This window comes from Aplidium turbinatum, chromosome 3 (genome assembly GCF_918807975.1).
Source record: "Aplidium turbinatum chromosome 3, kaAplTurb1.1, whole genome shotgun sequence".
Classification (NCBI taxonomy): Eukaryota; Metazoa; Chordata; class Ascidiacea; order Aplousobranchia; family Polyclinidae; genus Aplidium; species Aplidium turbinatum.
In genome coordinates, this window is record NC_137474.1 from 33,284,100 (window position 1) to 33,306,200 (window position 22,101).

The 22,101-nt window shown below is 37.4% G+C and overlaps 1 protein-coding gene across 1 annotated transcript; it reads right to left on the bottom strand.

Moving 5' to 3' along the window:
* Nucleotides 1-1,598: 1,598 nt before the first annotated feature.
* On the bottom strand, nucleotides 1,599-19,550 carry LOC145766210 (uncharacterized). The gene is made up of 11 exons (XM_082577875.1): nucleotides 19,267-19,550; nucleotides 16,418-16,492; nucleotides 13,871-13,978; nucleotides 13,198-13,242; nucleotides 9,121-9,208; nucleotides 8,415-8,444; nucleotides 7,685-7,839; nucleotides 7,184-7,322; nucleotides 5,441-5,548; nucleotides 5,097-5,178; nucleotides 1,599-4,749 (listed from the first exon to the last, which is right to left on the bottom strand). The coding sequence occupies exons 1-11, from the start codon at nucleotides 19,322-19,324 to the stop codon at nucleotides 2,854-2,856; spliced, it is 2,784 nt and encodes a 927-aa protein (XP_082434001.1). The 5' UTR covers nucleotides 19,325-19,550; the 3' UTR covers nucleotides 1,599-2,853.
* Between the last annotated feature and the right edge of the window lie 2,551 nt (nucleotides 19,551-22,101).

Consider the following 22,101-nt stretch of genomic DNA (forward strand, 5'->3'; position numbering starts at 1 on the left):
CACTGACTTTTGACAACATCATCCAGGAGGCTTGCAAAGTTCACCTACCCCAAGTATATTCACTATTCAGTCATGGCTGATACGACTGCTCTCAATACAGGAAAAAAGTCCGGAGTCAATACTCGACTGGTCAATTATTTTAATGATGAAGTTGGTCATGATATTCATACCCTTTAATGCATGTTCCACATAAACGAAATATATCTTTTCCATGTCATTTCTTTTGTGGACGGCGCCAAGAAGAGTCCCGGAGCAATGCAAGATGGGGCTTTGCTTAACCAGATAGCAAGACTAGACAAGTCCAGTACTGAAACCTTAACACCAACTATTATTACGCAATAACAGCTTTCAAGAGTGGAAAAATACAGAAAAACTTTTTATCTTGATGACCTGATCTCTGTTCATCAGGAGAAAATACACCGAAAATCAGATTTTTTGAAATAACTTTTTTTCTGAAGCAGATAGACCTTAATATTCTCTACATCAGGTATAGGAAACCGACCCTTCTGCGCATTTTGATACTAATTTTGTCGATCTATGATAAGTGGTTCCGGAGATACGGCCAAATTTCGAGATTTTGAGGCCCAAAAATTTCAAACCTCGTGGACCACCTCAATATGACGTCATAATTGAAAAAAAATTGGGGTGTAAACTTTTTTTCCCAAATACCACCAGATGGGACCCCAGGCATTTTGAATTTCAAAAATGGTGAAAAAATGAAACACCCTACTGTACAACCTGCACGTCTCTTCTGCCAAGACTAGGTCATTTTTTCTTACACCCATCCGTGATATGTGACTGGGCAAGATAAAGTTGTGTCATCATGTTTTATTTAAACTGCTGTTTTACATATTGAATTGGTTGTTCTATCGAATGGCAACTTAGTTTTTAATAAAATTTTGCCTAGTCTTGTATCACATCAGGGAAAATTGGAATATCCGTCTGCGGTATCCCCCACCTCATACTCACATTAACAGTGGAATAGTTAGGTGAGAAACGGATTATTACGTATTTTCTCAACTTTTGAGACACAAACATTTTCACCCTGTATATCTACAGTTGAAAACGCAATTTTCCTGTCGCTGGTTAAGCTAATAAACTATTTTTGAGCCAGCGAGAAAAATTTGCAATAACTGAGGGGGGCATAAGTACCCCCTAGAATCGCTACTGGCATCATGTGTAGTGAACGATTCGTCACAAAGAACTATACCAACGCGGGTGATCTGTGCTCAAAGAACTTCTTTTACTTTATATGACGGGCCAATTGATTGATTGATTTGAATCTTTATTCTCGGACTGGGGAAGCTTTTTGCATAGCTTAATCCTGGCAGTTTCGCATACTTGTAGAGGCTTTGAATCACTGACGCAGGCCCGGTCACCGAGATTGACAGAGTGAAATTTCCAATTGTTGAAGTCGTGTTGCCGGGAAATTATTCCATCCACTAAATGCCGCTGAATGGAGAGCAGTCCTTAACGTGCGTTGCTCAAGCGCACACCCCGAGAGTCGAACTAGCGCGGCTTGATCTTGAAGCTTCTTCGTTCCAGAAGTCACGCGCTATCCAACTGAGCTAAATGAAAGATGAAAATCCTGAGCGAGAAACAGTTCGGCTGTTTTATTGGGTAAAATCACGACGCCTCAAACAGCATAACACAAATTAACTCGTTGATACGCAATTGTCAACACTAACAATGCGACAGTGGCCAACAATAGCAGCCTACTTGCTTCAACAATTCGCATTCAATCGGGGGCGAGTAGTGTCTCACAGCAAAAAACAGTCTTCAAAATGATTTCTGCATACGTCTATCAAAGGTTGTCTTGGCAAAACGAAAGCGCCAGGTTTGGTACATCAACATATATTTCTGACGGCAAAACAAACTTTAAATGACTTTGTACCTGCGTAAAAATACTTTTACTCTCAACGTACAAACGACTGTGAGCTGATTCAAAGATACGCAGTTGCAGTAAAAGTGAACTAATTGTATGAAAAGTTTGCAACAGTTGAAAAACTAAAGCTGTAAAAAATAGAGAAAACGTTTTCCCATCCATGCCATAATGGGAAATTTATAGGCCTACTGCAGAGAACATGTTCAAAAATGGATTGTTTTTCGATTTTCCAGCAGACTTGCTTAATGCTTATCCTTCTTCCAAATGCAATCAGGAGATACACCGAGTCAGGTAATCTATCACAATGTTTAAAGCACTTTTCGCGCGCAGTGGATAATACCAATCTTTGTTACGATAGTGTAGGAGTGCTGTTAGCATACGGTTGCTGTAAAACTTTTTAACTACAAAGAAATCGAAGAACCTTTACGGAATAGCAATCTATTTTGCCAGGACAGCGAAAACGTATCACGTACGATACAACTAACCTGAATGGTACGACTTGATTGACAAATAAAATGTTTCACTGTGAAAGATTGTTTAAATCCTCTAGCCTGCACCCAGCTTAATGGAAAACACTTCATTTAGTAATGCAGCGTTAAAAGTTTTATTAAGAACTGTGACTGCATTCATTGCAAAGGGTCTCATCTAATAATGTCTACCAAGAGTCGGTCATTTCGACAAGACAAATAGTTAAAACGGATAAAAAAAAGTTTTAGCGCTAAATTTCATGATTTTCCGCCGGAGAACAAACTTTTCTGATTTGTAGCACGAGGTTGCGATTGTATATAGAAAAAAACTTTTGTTAACTCAACCCCACGCATTTGATGTTGTGATTCTAAATGTCACAAAAATCTCTTGAAACTCTTCCGTACGGTCATCCAACCGGCAAGATCAAGTGTTTCACCTGAACGCGATGAACAACCAATTGCAAAGGTGAATAACTTATTAGATGTGGATTCTTAAAAAATCTAATTGGATGAGCTGTTACTGCTTGATCCAGAGCTGCTGTTAGATGATGCGGAAGAGGAGCGCTTATGGGGAGCTTTCTTTTTGGGAGAAGGTTTTTCCGATGAGCTGCTGCTGTCTCGTCTCGCACGTTTTGAAGTTCTTCTCGGTGATCGGGAACGCGACGTTGATTTTCTTCTACGTCGTGAGTTCGATCGGCTCCTACGAGAGCGGTTCCTCTCTCTTGATCTAGATCGCGATCTTCTGTGCCTAGATCGGCTTCTTGAAGAGCGTCTCCGGCTTCGTGAAGCGGGTGACCTTCTTCGATCTCTGGAACGAGATTTTCGACTTCGCTGGGTAGATGTTCTCCGTTCTCGAGATGTACGAGGTCGAGAGCCAAGTGGACTTCTCCGCCGAGCACGTCTTCTGTTATCTCTCGACCGGCTTCTTCGGTCACGATCCCGACTTCTTCTCCCACGGTCACGGCTTCTTTTGCTTCGATCTCTGCTTCTTCGACTACGGTCACGGCTTCTGTCACGATCCCGATTCCCCCTGTCTCTCGAACGCCGATCTCTTGATCTTGAGCGAGCAGATCGTCGTCGGGGAGATCGAGAACGACTCTTCTTTCTCTCGCGACTTCTTTCTTGTTTTATGTTCTTCTCTGGAGACTTTTCAGGCTCCTTTGATTTGGAACTTTCACGGGAGTCGGAAGAGCTGTCCTGCGAGCGAGGCTTTATATTGCGTTTCTTCACCAGTTTCTCTGCTTTAGGCTGTTCATCAACTTCAGTACCCTCAAGGGAAACTTTCTCCTCCTGGACAGCTTCCTTTTGGGTAGACTCACCTAATGTAGCTCCAACGTTCATAAGAATAACTTCCTCTTGAATGGATTCCATAGCTGCAAGTTCTTTGTCAATACCCGATAGATTATTCTCAGTGATGTTAGTGTCTTTTGTATTTATTACTTCTTCTTCTTGCTCATTTATTTCTACAACAGGTGATGCATTGACTTCTGCATCATCTTTGTTGACGCATTCTTTGTCAACTTCTATGATTTCTTCAATAATTTCATTGTCTTCTTCATCAATATTAATCTCTGGGGACTTTTCATTTTGGTTTTGATCATTTAAATCTTTTTGGGATACATCTTGGACAACATCATTCTCTGCTGTAATTTGACATGAAATCTCGGTGTCCTCTTCTTCATTTGATGATGAAGAATACTGCTCAGCAATACTTGTTTGCAGTCGTTTCTTTCTATTTAAAGTTTCATCCTCCGAAGAAGAATGGCTGTGATCTGATACGGGTGTTGTATCTGATCTTTTATGGTTATCAGGGTTTGAAGTTTCTTTGTCTTTTTTGTCTATGGAGGGACTCCGTTCTTCTAAACGTGATTTTCTACTTTGGATTTTTTTATCCGCTTCTCGACTTGACGAGCGCTGTTTTCGATCGATGTGCTTTCTTTGTCGCTTGGCGGAATCGCCATTCATTCTTAACTTGTTTCTATCGTCTCGGTGGTCAGTTCTGTGTCTTTCGCGATCTTCTCTTGGTCTTCCACTTTCTCTGTGCCCACGAGATGTCCTGTCTCGTTTTCTATCACTGTCTCTTCGACTTCTCCGTCTTTCAGGAGACACATCTTTTGCTCCTTTTGATGGAGACGCAGAAGTACGATGACGTCTTCCTCTTCTGGAGGATTTATCAGGTGAGGCAGAACCATCTTTGTCCATTCTTGAAGGTGAATCCTGCTGCCACTTGTCATCTTCAGACTTATGAACATCTCTCAGAGGTCGTTGTCCTTTCTGTGCTTGCCGCCAATGAGGAGGAGTTTCACTTCCCGTGCGGTCTCGAGAAGAACCATACCGACTTCGTCGTCGCCGGGGGCTACGGGAGCGGGATCGTGATGGAGGAGGGGTTCGGTAGCGCTGTAGGGCAAAAACAAGTTATAGTTTATCATTTTCTATTCTTTTGCCACAAGGATGTGATTTTATATAGAAACACGAATGATAAGCAAAAGGTAAACTTCTTGTATGGTGTTGCTTTTCTTCAAAATGGCACACTCACCACTAAATCAATTGCATGTCTAAAGTGTCTTGATCTTGGATTAATTTCACCGACTAATATTATTCAAACAATGACCAAGAGAACGAAAATAGCTTCTACCAAAAAAAACGCGTCTTAGGTCAAGCTTGAGAATGAAAGCTTAGCTTCGGAAAGCTGCACGCAGAGCAAAGATTGAAGCAAATTTGTAGGTTGTTAGTGGAGTACTTACCAAAGCACCACGACCCTTTATTTTGCGGCCAGAGCGAGTGGTCCATTGCTTACTTCTGAGCTGTTGGGCTTCAGACTTTTCCCTGATAAAGGAAATTACGCGTAAATACTCTGTAAACGCAATTTAAATCTATTTTGATTGACCACTCGAAAAAATATAATCAATTTTCACAAAAGTCTGCTCAAGGTCAAGGGTCAAAACTTCAATTTTGAGGGATAATTTGTGTTTGAAATACGATTTTTCTTACGTTGATTTAACATCTACAAACAGGGCATTAATTCAATAAACCGAGGTCAATTTTGCGCTAATCAAAACATCCTTGCGCCGCAAAAGTCGCAACTTACTCGTCTTTGGAACTAACTCTGTTCAAGAACTTATTGGTGGGTACATCTGGTACTTCTTCAGCGGTGACTGTGGTCCATGTAGTCGGAGGTTCTTCTTTTGAAGGTAGTCTAAAAAATATATATATATAATATATTAAAAACAATAAGAACTATTAATACTACAAAAAGTGCTCAATGCTAAGCAAAAAAGCAAAGCAGAGCGAATTAAATCAAATATAGTTATTACTATCTGAATCCTTAACAGCCTGTTTCACCTTTAACGGATCATCAGAAGTTTTTATTCAAATAGATTTTGAATTCTATTTGAGTAAGAACTTATGATGATCCGTTAAAGGTGAAGGTAATAGAATTCAAAATCTATTTGAATAAGAACTTCTGATGATCCGTTAAAGGTGAAACAGGCTGTTAAGGATTCAGATAGTAATAACTATATATATATTATATACCAGAGGTGGGCAAACTACGGTCCGCATGCGGCCTGTGAATACTTTCTGTGCGACCCGCGAAAGCCTGAAGCAAATATATAATGAAATAATCTTAAAATTGCTTGAAAATTTTAATTCTACAATGACTTAATTAAACTTTTACTTCGTATATTTCATCTTGATAAAGATAAATTATAGTCTTTTTGTCGCATTGTAGTAGTTTGTTTCCCCAGCCACATTGTGATCTTGCATGAATGGATGGCTAATATTAGTGTCAAAAAACAGCCGGTTACGTCACAATCGAAATTTCTGACTTCGGCCTGTAGAATCATGAGACTTTCTTTTTCGTTTAAGTTTTTCTGATTATGTTAATTCGCTCCCAGATGTATTCTGTTTAATAAGCTTGTGTTTTGACTATTTTAGATTTGACGTTTTGGCTTATAATCTTAATTATACTGCGGCCCTCGAGATAAAAAGTTTGCCCACCCCTGTTATATACGACTCCTACTCCTCGAGGCTGAAAAGTTGGACAGAGTTGGACTACGACGCCACAGCCCTAAGTTACAGACCTACGACTTTACAGCCTAGAGAAAAATAAAGGATTGCAACCGAACTGGGAATGCGATGTTCAGTTCATAGTTTATACGTGACATGGGCATTGGACATGGCTTCCTCGTAAAATTATTTTAGCGCTCTTCGTAGTCAATTTTATTTTTAAGTTATTTGTGCACTCCAAACACTGGCTTACGGTGACGTAAATGTTCGTAAAATAATTCATTCAAATTGAATTATGTTGAGCTATGGTTGATGTTATTGACCACTTATCACAATTCAGGCCTCTTAAGCTCCAGACGGCCATGGCAGGCTGGCAGCCAAGAAGTCGCTAAATGACTTCCAGAAACTACCGTGCTGGTAGGCTATGCTTGGTCGGCAAAAAAGTAAAGGAGAGGCCTGCCAACCCATGGATTCTATTACTTTCTTCAACATTTAGCAGACCAAATAATAATTATTATTAATACTAAAAAAAGTGCTCACTGCCAAAGAAAAAGCGAAGTAAAGCGAATTACATCAAATAGCCATAGCAGACAGAATGGATATGTCAACATGTGCTTCAATGCTTGCAAGAACAGAATATGGCAATTCCATTACTCATTTTATACAAAATATCCACTAAGCTTATACAGTATTTGCATTGAAATAATATACATAAAATATTAATGCTGCGTATACGAGAAGTAGTTACATGAGAACTATATAAGCAATTTGAAGGTTTTATGAGCGTCGCTGCTTGAACCGACACTCCACAGTCCACACTTACTCCGACACGCTGTCTTTCTTGTTCTTCTTATGCTTCTTTTTTTCTTTCTTGTGTTTTTTCTTTTTCTTCTTACTTTTTTCATCGTCAGATTCCGGAGATGAAGACTCTTCGTCAGAATCAACGGACTCCTTTCGTTTTTCTGCGTTGTAATCTTTCTTAATGTTCTTGTACAAAAAGCGATCACATGACACAACAATTCGATCAACTGACGTAAAAGCAACAAAATCAGGAGACCATCTCGTTTTCCATTTTCCCACAAAAACTACTCCTACTTCATGACGTTGTGAAAAGCTGGGCTAACAAATTGTATACCCCCATTAGCAACATTGGGTCATCTTGCAGTTTCATAATACAACGCCCCATTTATTGAGTTTTCTCGTGGATAAGCGTAATTGCGACCCAACGGTCAATAAATCCATGTTTTCAAAAACGTATAAAACAATATTTTAAGGTATTTCGTGTAGGGGTCAAGGTGTCGGACAAAGCTACTCTCTTCCTTACTATGTTTCTTCTTCGCCTTCTTTGCTTGGACTAATTCGCCACAATGAACGATCTTACAATCTTTCAAAGGCTTGCTGTTGGTGTCCGTCTTCTGTGATTCCACCTTCTTAACGACCGCCTCTCCGTCTATGACGCGCCCAAACACAACGTGAATACTGCAACCCAATGATTTGATTAGTGTTGAAAATTAAAAACCCACTTTTTATCAAAAAAAAAATATTTTAAATCGAAGGGAAGAAACTTTAAATCTTCGAAACTTTAAATCATGGAGAAAGCTTTTTTAAATTTCTATAATTTGCACAATAAGATATGAATAATACGGTACTGAAAGTAAAGTGTGAAAATACTTCCAATAGTTTGTTGAGTAAAATTTAATAAAAGAAAAAAAAGTTAAAAAAAAGTACGTAAACACAATTACTGACATACTGTTCATAATAAATGGATATAAAACAAAAAGTTTTTTATTGTTATTTGGCTGATACAAATTGTTGTACATCACAATTTATATTCGAAAACTTTTGTTCTGCCAAAACGTTTCACATCATTACACAACTTTACAACAAACAAACCTAATGATAACTTCGATAACAAACAGATAAAAAAATTCTTTATTAAAGTATTCTGTGATAAATGAGCTTTCTTTAATAATATACAACAATGGCCCTACTCCCTACACAGTAATTCAAACATATTAAGAACATAATTTTTAAAAAGCAACAACAGTATTTACCCATCTAAATGAGGAGCCGGCTGTGTAGTTCTGTCAAAGTAAAACTACAGTTTAGCGGGAGGTTTGTTAATGATCATGAACAATACGAAATTGCACCACTGAGTAAAAGCATTTTAATTTCAATTGTCAATCACAATCAATGTGCTATGCAGTTGTAGATCTTTCTCTTTTTTTCCACAGTCCACCAAAAAACCTGTGCTAGGCCACATGTGGCTGGCCCATGGGCTGCTAGTTACCATGCCCTGGTGTAGCAAAACTAAACGACGGTAAATGGCCTAGGTTTTAAAACTTCATCTCACACAAAAATAAGTGTGTAATAATAATTGTGTTTTATTTTTTGTTTTTTGCGATACATACAGTACACTAAGACCTCACGCAACACAACAGGAAACAGCAAAGGACTGATGATGCGTAATCATAGAGTCGACCATTCCCATTGTTTAGGCATGGCATTAAGCGTCTCACAAGACACAGCCGCGTTCTCTGGATTGATGTCTAACCGAGGAGTGTTACCTGGAAGTGCTCCTAACTTTCCTAGCACCGACAACGCATGCGATTGAGACTGGGCGACTATATTGAGACTAGAAAATCTGGGAGCATCTCATTGTCCAACATTGTAATAGAATTTCCAATCAAATATCGTAAACAACATATTCTTGTTAATCGGTTTGAAGATCAATGAAAGTTTTCGCGATTTTAAACTTACATGAAAAACTGAGAACCGTTGGTATCTTTGCCTCGATTTGCCATAGACAACAAAAATGGTTTGTCATGTTTTCGATCAAATGACTCATCTGAAAGTACAAACTACAACTTATAATCAACAACTCCACATGACGTGTTTCTACTACTCCATAGTGCATATCACAAAGCGTAAAACTTGACTTCATCTTTTTGGTTTTAGTATATATATATACTAGGGTGCCACAGGCGCCCTCATGTGGCCGAAATCACCTGAACTTTTTTTCTGGTGTGACATTTCACATATTAAGGCACTTTGCAAAGTTTGATTGAGATTGGACAAAAATTGGATGTGCAGATTCAAAACGAAAGTCTAAACTGAAATACAGTAAAATTAGGGGATTTCCCTAGTTTGAACATCAGTTTTTTTGCTATTTCTCATCTTTTTCTCAACATTGAAACAAGGTAAATTCAAGAATTAGGTTAGGAGACCAGTGCCAGTATGTCAAGATCTCAATTGAAGTCAAGCATGACAGCTCCGCGCCTGTTACATTGATTCACCATCTTGCAACATTGAATCAACATAGCTGGCTTGACCTCACTCAGGGTCTTGGAATAATGGCTTTAGTATTTCTTCTTCTGTTGAATCAGTATTGCAGCGCCCAGGAAAGCTTAGTATTAAACCCATGCAAGTTGTGACTTAATCTGGGAGAATATAGCAGACAGCAAAGATAAGGCAGGTAGCCTACTGTAAGAAAGGGTTATGTTACCTTTGCTTCTTGCAGGAAAGGCTAATAATGTTGTAAAACCTATGGTTGTATTGTTTTTTAGGTTATTCTACTAATGATAATTGATACGGTAGTGCTTTTACAAATCGGTCTGGTTAGTATTACAATCATGAACAGCCAGTCTCAGAATGCTGAGAAACAGTATCTTCTTTCTACTATTTCAACGAAAGATGATCAGAAAATCAAGGGAAGTAAACTGCCAACTTATCATCAAGTGATTTTAAGCTTTCTTGCCTTTAAGCAGGAGCTTGAATCTCAAAATCCCACGAAAAGGAAAATCCAAATATCAGTAGATGCAGCAAACGAGACAGTGAAGGACATCTTAACGTTTTACTACAAAGCTAATATTCCAACAATTCATCCAAAAAAAAATGGCTCAAAAAATTCAATCTTTTCGAGATGAAATGAGTCTTATCTTCAAAATTCAGATGGAATACTTCCATAGGAGTGATGGAAAGCAATCGGAAAGGATTAAGGAATTTAAAAAGAAATTCAATTGACCTTTCCTTTCTGGCCTCGCGATGTAATGAAGAAGATGTCAATTGAGAAAGATAAAGAATTTTTGTGGAGCATGCAAACTACCAGAGAGGCGTCAATGGCAGGGAGAGACAATGCTTTGCGTAAGATGTTGAAACGAAAACATTCTAGAAAAGAAGCAGAAGTGCAAAGGAAAAAAAGAAATAAAACGTCAAGAGGCTGAATCCAGCAGCAAAAGTAACATTTTACTTTCTTCTAGCGATGATACCAGTGATGAAGTGATTGCAGTTAACACTGCCGAGCCTTCTACATCCACAGGAAGTAAAAGGAGTCACCGTCGAGTTGTAAAAACCGGTACCGCAATATTTGTACCACACGACATTTTACGATCACCTGGTTTAGTGGCCACAAGTTTACTAAACAGAATAACACCAACTGCATTATCTGCAACACTACACTCGTTAATCAAGAGTTGTTCTGGTGAAACTATTCGCGTAAACTTAAACCACATGACGGCTCAAAGGTATAGAGTTGAAACGATTTTCAATATTTCTGAAGCGGTTAAAAAAGGTTGGATACCTCCTGAAGTTGGAACCATTCATTGGGATGGTAAAATGATGGAGTCACTAACAAACCCTAATAAGCAAGTTGATAAGCTTCCGATATTACTATCAGGTATTGGAGGCTCAAAACTGCTTGGTGTTCCTTATTTGCCTGCACAAACATCCGATCCAAAAGGAAAGCAAATAGCCAATGCAAGCATGGAATTGTTAAACAATTAGAACTGTACTGCATGTCTTGCTGCAATGGTGTTTGACACCACAAGTAGCAATACGGCCACAAAACTGCGGCCTGTATCCAAACACAAGATCATCTTGGAAAAGACCTACTTTGGGCAGCATGCAGGCATCATATTGGGGAGATAATACTGACGCATGTTTGCATTGTTTGGGAAGAACTCAAAATAGAAAGCAGCAGTGGACCCAACATTTCCATATTTCAACGCTTTAAAAGCAATTTTCAAACTCTTTCTGATAGCGCATCAGGTTGTTTTCATACATCAAAATCGCACGAGGAAATTGATCTGCTTGCCAGCAAGCGGGAAGAATTGTCTAATGCATGAAACCTCATATTTTTAGGCATTTTTCATAAATTGTTGAACATATACAATTGACACATGGTCTGTACGATTGTAAATTAGTGAGTAAGTTCACCAGAAAGTATTTGAAGTTCAAATACTCCGTAACTGAGAAGAAATGTCTGAGTTTTGATGATTTAGAGAGGATTTTACTATTGAAATTGTGAAAGTTTACCTTTAAAAACTTTAAACTTAATCTGCACGTCCAAATTTTATCAAAACTTATTGAAATTTCTCACATATGCTTTTTTTACCAAGTGTCACATACAAAAAAAAGTTCAGGTGTATTGGACGCAATTTTAATTTTTGAGGGGCGCCTGTGGCACCCTAATATATACTGTATTTAAATACTGTAATGGCAAAACTGGAGCCTTCAGTACAAGAAATAGTGGGAGCAAGTCTTTTAGGCGCAGACAGTTAGGCGCCGGTCAAATAGGTGCGCACACTGTGGCGTCTAGATATTTAGGTGCGAAGCACTGTGGCGTCCGTTCATTTAGGTGCTATTCCTAGTAAAGTCTGCAGATTGTATCAGCTTGGCAGGTAGAGCAATGCTTTTCACACAAAATGTTATCTTGAACAGAAAAATATATTGTATTTTAATGCGCGTGTTCGGCATTTATTTGTTGTTAGTCCAGGTTTGCGTCGGCGAAAGCTTTATCAATAAATTATTCAAGTTTCCGATCATGACTTCGTTCACTTTTAGTGAGTCAAATAATAAATGGGATGGACGACAAGTGGCTCCTCGTGCCCCATCCTGTGAGTAACATCTGCACCCAAGCAGATGCCAAACGAAACTTTTCAACCAAGAACCTACACCCGGACGGCACAGCTGCAATGGACAAGTTCAGACGCCCCACTATTCTGCAGCTCAACATAGAAGGCTACACAACAAGCAAGATCAAAGTTGTGGAGCAGCTTGCCCATACCAACCGGGCATTCGTCAAAAAAAAAAAATAATAACTACACTAAACATCAGTAAAAAATATACCGTAGCCTATATTCAAGCGGATGGTAGGCTTGAGTGAAGAGTAACTTAGTTTTCCGTCAAAACCCCGACTAGTTTTAATAACGAGCAAAGTCGCACCATTATGCTTGTAGCCAGGGTTTATATCCCCTTTAGAAATGTATTCATGTAGTAGAGCGTTGTCTCATACAAACTCGCCACACGACCAGTCCATCCCGAGTAGAAGTAATTGCGAAAGATAACAGATTAAGTAAAGTTCCATCTGGCTGCAACCTGTGTTCAGGACGCATAGCAAATGTCCTGTGGAGATGTGCTAATATCAAGAGTAGTAGAGCGTTGTCTCGCACCTCATCTCCAGACGCGCATTAACAAAACAATGTATTTTTCTGTTCAATATAACATTTTGTGTGAAAAGCATTGCCCTACCTGCCAAGCTGATACAATCTGCAGACTTTACTAGGAATAGCACCTAAATGAACGGGCGCCACAGTGCTCCGCACCTAAATATCCAGACGCGCCTATCTGACCGGCGTCTAACTGTCTGCGCCTAAAAGCTGTGGACCCGAAATAGTTGATACAAGTGTCTTCTTTTATTAAAATAAGCAGCAAGATACCGGTATCTAACTGCAATACAAATACAAACAAAAAGAAAATTTTTGAAGAAAAACGTTTTTACTACGGTACAGTAACATTAGTTTATATCTTGCATGATATATAGCCTAAATAAATACATACCGGCAAAATAGCCTCCATATATACTTTCCCCACCACGTCCGTTTCCTAGATTATGTAAGCAGAAGTAACGAAAAGTATGAAGTCAAGTTGTTCAATCGCGCTTTATACTAAAACAATTCTCATTAGCATCGTACAGTACAAGCATGAAGGTTCTAAATCACTAAATTATTATACTAGCTAAACAATGAGCAATAAAATGCTTTGCAAATCAAATCAGGGATTATTATGTTTATCTAATTTGTGAGAATGGCCATGTATGTATAATACGTATATGTAATTGAGCAAAAAGAGTAAAGTTATAAATAGAAGTACTATATCAGTTTTTAAATTGTACCGTATCGTTGTAGGAAAAATTGAAAAAAATAATGGAGTACAGTCTATCTGAATACGAAAAACAAACATAGCATCGTTCAAACTTTTTTAAACTATTGAAAAGTTGCAACACAGCAATGAACATGGTATCCACGTCGCCCACTTGGTCTCGCCCAAGTGGGTTTCGCCCAGATTTCGTGCACCGAATGAACAAGAACAACACTGTAAGCACTATTGTGAATAAACAAAGCATCATTCCATATATAATATTACCAGTACTTTGTTTGACAAAATGAAATAAAATTCATTAGCGTGGTAAAACAGGGCTGTAATGATGCATGTGCAAGGAAATACAAAATACCTTGGGAAAAATCACCACTTTGCAACATAAAGTCATGAATAACTCTGTGAAATATCACTCCTTTATAATGCAGCGGTTTTTCCGTTGTTTCTCCTAATCCTTTTTCACCTATGACAAATGGAGATTAAACATTAAGCAGCATTCTATAAAGGAGATAGTGGGAGGTGCATAGTAATATCGAAGCAGGACATTAAGGCGCGAACAAAACGGCGCGAGACAAAACGGCGCAGAGACAAAACGGCGCAGAGGCAAAACGGCGCAGACAAAACGGCGCCAAAGTCAACGTAACAATTTTTTTTCTTTTGAAAATACTTAACTCAAGCGCTATTATAGTTGATCAATAATAGTTTTGATTTAAACGCGTTGCTCACTTCAAGTTCATTTGGAAAGCATGAAATAACATTATTGTTACGAGAAACTACCGTGCAATAATATCTAATTTGTGATAATTAAATTAGTTCAATAACACTCAATGACATTCTTAATTCAAATGCGTTGCTCCTTATATCTGAAGTCAAGTTCAGTCAGGAAGTAAAGACCACATTTGGTCGGGGAGCAATTTGAAACAGCGTACATTTGTTTGCAATAAGTTCAAAGATTATGTCGCATCATTTTCAAGACAAAACACGGCGCGATTAATATTCCCGCATCACACTTTGCGTTCTGTCTCTCACACTAACAACCGTGACTGCTTATCAACTGCCAAGAAACTACTTATTCTGTAATTATCCAGCTGGCAAAAGTGCGACCACAGTGCTTAGACGTGAAAATTGTTTGTTTTGAAAGGTACGAAGATCGGAAACAACTGTTTGCTTGAGATGTAGGCAGATTTGGCTACAAGCCGCAAAAATATATTCTTACACAGCTAACAATTCCATTGTTTTTGCATTGATGTTGATTCAACGTCTGGCAACGTTGAATCAAAGTTATAATGGCGGATATTGTTACCTGGATAATTGCTTTGTAGCACAGAATTAGCGCACGTGACAGTTCAGAGAGGTGGGTGTCAAAGATAGGATGCAAATCAATATCACAGTTGGACGGAATCTATGGCAAACCAGACGGGTTTTATTTTTACTTTTCGAGCTGGGTACCAATTGCAACGGTTTGCCGATGATTAGCGAAATCAGGAATTGTTTATTTACCACGTTTCTGCAGTAATTGTGAATGAGCGTAATTGTTGAGAAGGTGTCTGTGCTGACTAGGCAGTAACGCACATTACAACTGATACTTCATACAACTGTTTACAATTCTGGTTAAACTTTAAAGAGTTTACTATTCTGTGTTACATTAACACTATGATGTATATTCCAGCCAGCAAAACTGGTCCTTTTTACATTGATTTATCGTCAGCAACATTGAAACAATGTAAAAAAGACCATCTTTGCTGACTGGGAGAGCATGTAAGATCAAAGCATTTTTCTGCAAACTGCGGCAATCGGACTAGTTTTCATCTCACCGACCTCTGTGATGTCACAACACGAACTTTGACTGTTGAAGTTTTTGATTCAAGCGTGCTATTTTTAGCTCCTTACCAGCTGTATAGTTTTATGAATGGAATGTGGCGTATGAAAATAGTGGTATGGTAGAAAAACAGGGTTCACACTCATTGTTTGTTTTGAAATCGCCAAGGTTTTTTTTTTTCAAGTCTTTCGCGCTGTCTGGTAAAATAATTAATTTGCAATGTTCTTCAATTGAACGAAACTGCACAAATGAAATTACGCACTGCATTTCACAACAGTAGGCTACTTTTTTTCAGCAATTTTAAAAAAAATTTCCAAAGTTTTCTGGTTTAAACTTTTGGGCATGCTTTCCAACACTTCCCTCTAGCCGAAATAATTTGTCCGTGTCCATTCCTTGGAAGGCCAGTCGCGGACGGATGACATCAAAAGCATTTAAACTTCTTTAAGGAGCAACGCATTTGAATTAAGAATGTCATTGAGTGTTACTGAACTCATTTAATTATCACAAATTAGATATTATTGCACAGTAGTTTCTCTTTACAATAATGTTATTTCATGCTTCCCAAATGAACTTGAAGTGAGCAACGCGTTTGAATCAAAACTATTATTGATCAACTATAGCGCTTGAGTTAAGTATTTTCAAAAGAAAAAAAATTGTTACGTTGACTTTGGCGCCGTTTTGTCTGCGCCGTTTTGCCTCTGCGCCGTTTTGTCTCTGCGCCGCTTTGTCTCTGCGCCGTTTTGTCTCTGCGCCGTTTTGTTCGTGCCTTAATGTCGTGGACCGTAGTAATATAGTTGGCTACGAAAATGAAATTTGATAAAAGTAAAATTTTGAGTTCATATTAACTACTAAACTAAGGCTAGTAATTGTTACTTGATGATAAATTTTAAATTGACTTCTTTCAAAAATATTCCAACTCTTACAAGCAACGTAATGTCAGCGTTACTGATACAACTTCAAGATACGTTATGGTACCTTACAGAAAAAGTAAATGTTAAATTATAGGCTACATTAACTTGGCAAATGTCATCCTGTTAAAAACAGAAAGTAAACATCCCAAAGACAAGAATACAAAAAACATACCAGTGCAAAGACAACGAAAGTTTTCACATGTTTTTGGACATACATCAGAAAAAAGTTCAAAAATAATCCTTCCAACTGAAAAGTAATATAAAAAAATATATTTATATATATATAACTGAATTAAAAACATTTAGTGGACAATCTACAGCAAGCATCACAGATATATATGAAACAATGAATATATATATAGTAGCGGTACCAACATTACAAAAAGTGCTCTATGCCATACAAAAAGACCAAGTAGAGCAAATTGTATAAAAATACAGTCCATGCATGATGGCAATTCCAAACACTTTACAAATATTATGCAATTAAAAGGGACTTTGCAGAAAAGAAAAGTTTATTTATGAATAATGTTTTCACAACTTGCATGAATTTTATTGTCTTGTGCTATGTCACTTGCTTTTCACTTTTGAAATCGTTTTTAAAAAATCTTCACTTTTAAAAAAAAAAGGAAAAATGGCTTCCTGACTTTTATCTAGCATAAAAATTATTTGAAAAAGGGAACTTCTTGATTTTTAACAAGTGAAACATGGTAATCGGACAATTCCAGAATATTTTGTGCAGTCGAGCTTTAACCATATGGACGGAACTGGAGATCAAAATAAAATATATGCAGTTGTGATTTTATCACACAACACTACTACTACATTATTACAGGCTTCAGAGTATAAAAATACCTTTTTAAGAAAAAAAAAAAATATATATATAGCCTATTAAATATACAGGGTGATCAAGCCAAGTGTAGACAAATATTTATTGAAATAACAATACATCCAAACAGGAAAAAAAATTACACATATAAAGAAAAATACAAAGAAAAGTATAAATAAGCAAAATATACTCTTATTTTTCAATATATCCTCCCTTTGCCTTCACCAAACGCCTTAGTCCGTTGTGCACTTGACTGCATGAGGCACGTATGGTGTCTGATGATATTTTTTACCAACAAGCGCGCAATTTTGCCTCAGAGCTGTAACACTTGAATGATTTGAAGAACAGGCTTCACTCTCCAATATACTCCATATTGCGAAGTCCATTGGGTTTAAATCAGGAGAGGATGGAGGCCATAATTCCTTTGACCAAAACTCTTCCATTTCTCCTTACACCAGTCCTGGACAAGATTTGCTGAGTGGGACCTAGCCCCATCTTGTTGCAGAGTTATTCCGTCTTCTTTAAATGATGCATTGATCCAGGGAATCAATTTCTCCCTCAACATTTTCAAATAAACATGTTGATTAATTTTTACTCCCTCTTTAATGAAGAAGAGGGGATTTTCTTCACCAGTTGAAGTTACCCCACCCCAAAACATCCCAGGAGCTGGTTTCTGTCTCCGGAACATCAGCCTTTCATTCAGTGGGATATCTTCTTTATTCTTTGCATAAATACGGTCATTCTGATGATTATGCACAGCCTGGACGGTGAATAACTTTTCGTATGTCAAAAAAAGTGGTGTCTGCGTGCCTCATGCAGTCAAGTGCACAACAGACAGAGGCGTTTGGTGAAAGCAAAGGGAGTACGCATGAAAAATAAGAGTGCATTTTGTTTAATTATACTTTTCTTTGCATTTTTCTTCACATTTGTATTTTTTCCTGTTTATATATACTGTTACTTCAAGAAATATTGTCTACACTTGGCTTGATCACCCTGTATATCTATATATACCTGTTTAAGTTAACAAACACGATTTTCGGGGGTCATTGAAAAAAGCCCAGGTATTTATGCATGGACTAGGCCAGGGTTTCACAAACTTTTTTGGGCTACGGACCACATTTGTGAATCTGTTTATTCGCGGACCCCCAATACAAAGGTAAAAATCAATAAAACCAAATTTAGTTTATTTGACAACTGATAACATCAATGGGATGAATAAGATTGCTTTAGTCATCAATTCTCGGAGTTAGCCAAACTCGTAAGTGAGGGTCCACAGTAGGGGTGCCGGAAGCGGGGGGATGCCCCCTTGCCCTCAATTTTTCTGTGGATGGGGGCAAGGGTGCCCTTTTAGGGTCATGCAAGCTACTGGATATTTGCTCTTATTGTATTATATATATAGCTCTTACTGTATTACAATGACGGTGTTTCACTTTAAATTCTACATCAGAAAAAAGTTTGTGAAAAACATATTTGTTCTGCTTTCTCAAAACTGACATACATATTTTAAGACAGCCATACACAATTGATTTTCTAATCTAAACTTTAGGGCCTAATACGCAGCACCAACAAGTCATTTTATTACCACTGTGCACATGACATGGCATACATAGGCTACAAATTAGGTAAGAAAGACGTTGGAAAAATGTCGTTGGAAAAATGAAAGAAAGACGTATATATAGAAAAATGTCTAAATGACGAGGCTATATGCCATAGATGTAGTCACTTCTGAATTTGCATAACCTTTTTAGCATATATATATTAAACTCAACCATTAAAACAAAAGTACAATGCTATATGAGCAAGTGGAAACGCTTTTGAGTGGGGAGAAACAATACTTTAGAGTTAGACCAAAGGTTGGTTATAGTAAGCCACCGTTTCACCTCAATCTACATTACATATCTATGTTATGAGGTAAATTTGAAATACTGTTGAAATGTAATTCTTTTAAGGTTCCCACTCTTTGTTATTGATTTTAATAATGAACTTTCCATAAACATATTACTTCTCCTTTATTGGTACAAATATAAATTGTTGCTTTTAATTTAGGATATATTTATATGCTACTACTTATGGTTTGCAATTTAGTGCTTTCTTTTTTAATTAAAAATTTCAATTCAGTTTATTTTTTGTCAGAAAACAACAGTAATGATAAAGCTACAAATAGTGAACAAACAGTAAATAAACATGCACTTTACCTTCAGTGCCATCAATTTCAACGTCAAAGAATACACGAGGATTCTGTGATTCTTTCATATCTGCAGCAGAACTCAGCAGTCACTCTATAACAAGTTTCTGGACACCAAAACAGTCTTACAATAGCCTCAATTGCACTTTCTGGTAAATTGTGTAGCACAGTTAACTAAAATAAGATTGCTAGAGAAAAAATTGGACTACCGGTACAAATTAATATAAAAAAGTTGCTTTGGTGAAATCTATCTTGAAATAAGACGGTAAAATTAAAACAACAACCGTTTCGCCAACCGCACCAGCCACCAGGATTCAGGAACGATTTGCGCGGTTTTCGCAAATGTCACAAACTCCATTCGGTCATTCATTCATCACCAACAGAAATCAATGGCGTCTCTTGTGACGCACGTGTTCCCTTGTCAAACTTAAACTTTTTGTGTGAAGTTTTTAAAACTTTAAAGAATAAAAGAATATTATTTTAAAACTATGTAACTTTCAGTTTGTGTAGGACTACATGTTATTAAGAGCATAAGCATATGGCCCAACGAGCGACTGCCCCCTATTGTTAAAAATGTCACAAATTAGAGCAGCAACATAGAAATATTTGGATATAAGTTGGCAGACAAAAACCATAAAATTGCATGTCAAAAATTGCAAGTTACACAACACACACACTCGGGGAGTTTTCATTTGGCACACTCATATTCATGTACTATTTGTATTGACAAAAATAACAGAATCTAATCAATTTTGTGTGTTTACAACTTTATTTGTTGACTTGGAAACCTCAAAATAAGAAAAACATCTTTTATCTGAGTAACTTGTTTGTGAAAATGCCCAAATTAATATGAGGCAGTTGCCTCAAAATCAATAAAAATTCGTTTATTTACACAACTGATTCATGTCTATTTAGGCACCTACAAGGTATCAAATCTGTTGCATTTGGTCATTCTGTTCATTCAATTAAATTCATTTATTTTTGCCGGAACGCAATACAAACAATAATATTGTGAAAATAAAATACAGCAATAAAATCAACAAACAGAAAAAGTGCGAAGCCACGACTAAAATGGGCATACAAAGATCAAGTCGCGTCCCAGATTTACACAAGTTCTTTTAATTTTACAGTACAGTATATACAAAAACGTAATTTTGATCCTAAGCTTCTGGCAACATAAGGTGTGCAATCAGCCGTGACATGCAAACCAATCATGATGAATTTATTTAATCTTAATGTGACAAACTCACAAATCGCATATCGCACTGAGCTTGTGGATTTGTTATGGTCAAGGCAGGTGAAATGCTTCAAATTTCTTATTTGAAGCTGACTGTGCAGTGGCTATTGCCTACTACAATACGTATTGATATTTTTTAGGTTAGACATAAATATGGGAGAGAAACATTGACAAGAATGTAGTAGAGCTACTAATGTAAGTAGGCTACGGTACCTTAGTGATTGCAGGCCTGCAAGATGAAAGCTCCTATCAGGCGCGGATTTATGGGGGGGGCCCGGCCCCCCCCCCCCCGAAATTTTGTGAAAAATTGTATGTTTTCGCATCAAATGGTTTGATATGCTTCTAAACAGCTGATATTAGTCCCTCGGCATCACAATTGATGAAAATGGTTGTTTTAAGGCAGTGGCTATTTGACCGGCTCCGGTCTTTGAATCTGAAACACTATTTGACCGGTCATGACGTCACTACATAAGCACTTTTTTCTTTCAAAGCAAAAGACGATAAGCGCGTTAAGTTTTAAATTCAACACGTTTCCTTCAACTGAGTCCGTGGCGCATACGTAACGTCTGGGGCTGCCATTTTAGAGGGAATGAGTTCGATACTATCCGGAAGCGTTTTTTTTTTTTTTTTTAACTACAAAAGGATACAAACTGGTATGAATGAATCAACAAGTGAATAAAAAAGTTTCAAAACGAATTAAAAAAGTTTTTTCTAGTCTTTATTTTTAACAAATTCCTTTCACTTCTTAGCACAAATTCTCTGAAAAAATCACACCTTCTAATAGGCTGTAAGATTACGTTTCGCTGAAGTCCGAAGTTAAAAATTAAATCCAGTCTCATTGTCGCACAACAATCAGTCAAGTTTCAAATCATCATCTCAACCAACCCTTCAAGACAACTTTCCACTTTCAAAAATTTAATTAAAAAAAAAAAAAAGAACACTTCCGGATAGAATCGAACTCTTTCCCTCTACAATGGCAGCCCGATACGTTACGTATGCGCCACGGATTCAGTTGAAAAAAATCGTATTGAATTTAAAACTTAAGGCGCTTATCGTCTTTTGCTTTGAAAGAGAAAAAGAAAAAAGTGCTTATGTAGTGACGTCATGACCGGTCAAATAGTGTTTCAGATTCAAAGACCGGAGCCGGTCAAATAGCCACTGCCTTGTTTTAATGTCTATTTTCTAGCATATCGTATATGTCGTAATATCATTGTTCATATCTGTTTAGCTTTTTCTTTCTTTTTAATTGATTTTCAAATTTTCTGGCCCCCCCCCCGAAAAAAACTCTTAGATTCGTACCTGGCTCCTATGGTATATGGAATTGACAAATATTGGTAGTGTTTTAATCCAGTATCATGCCAAGCATCTTTTCCTTCCTAACAAGTGAACCATTTTAACCCATACGTCGTTTTCTAAAGATTTTTTTTTATTTTTCTATCTAAGCTGCTTTAAATTTTGAAAAAAGGGAACAGTAAATAAAAGGCAGTGGCTATTTGACCGGCTCCAGTCTTTCAATCTGAAACACTATTTAACATGACGTCACTGTATAGGCACTTTTTTCTTTTTCAAAGCAAAAGACGAGAAGAGAAGAAAAAATTGCTTATATAC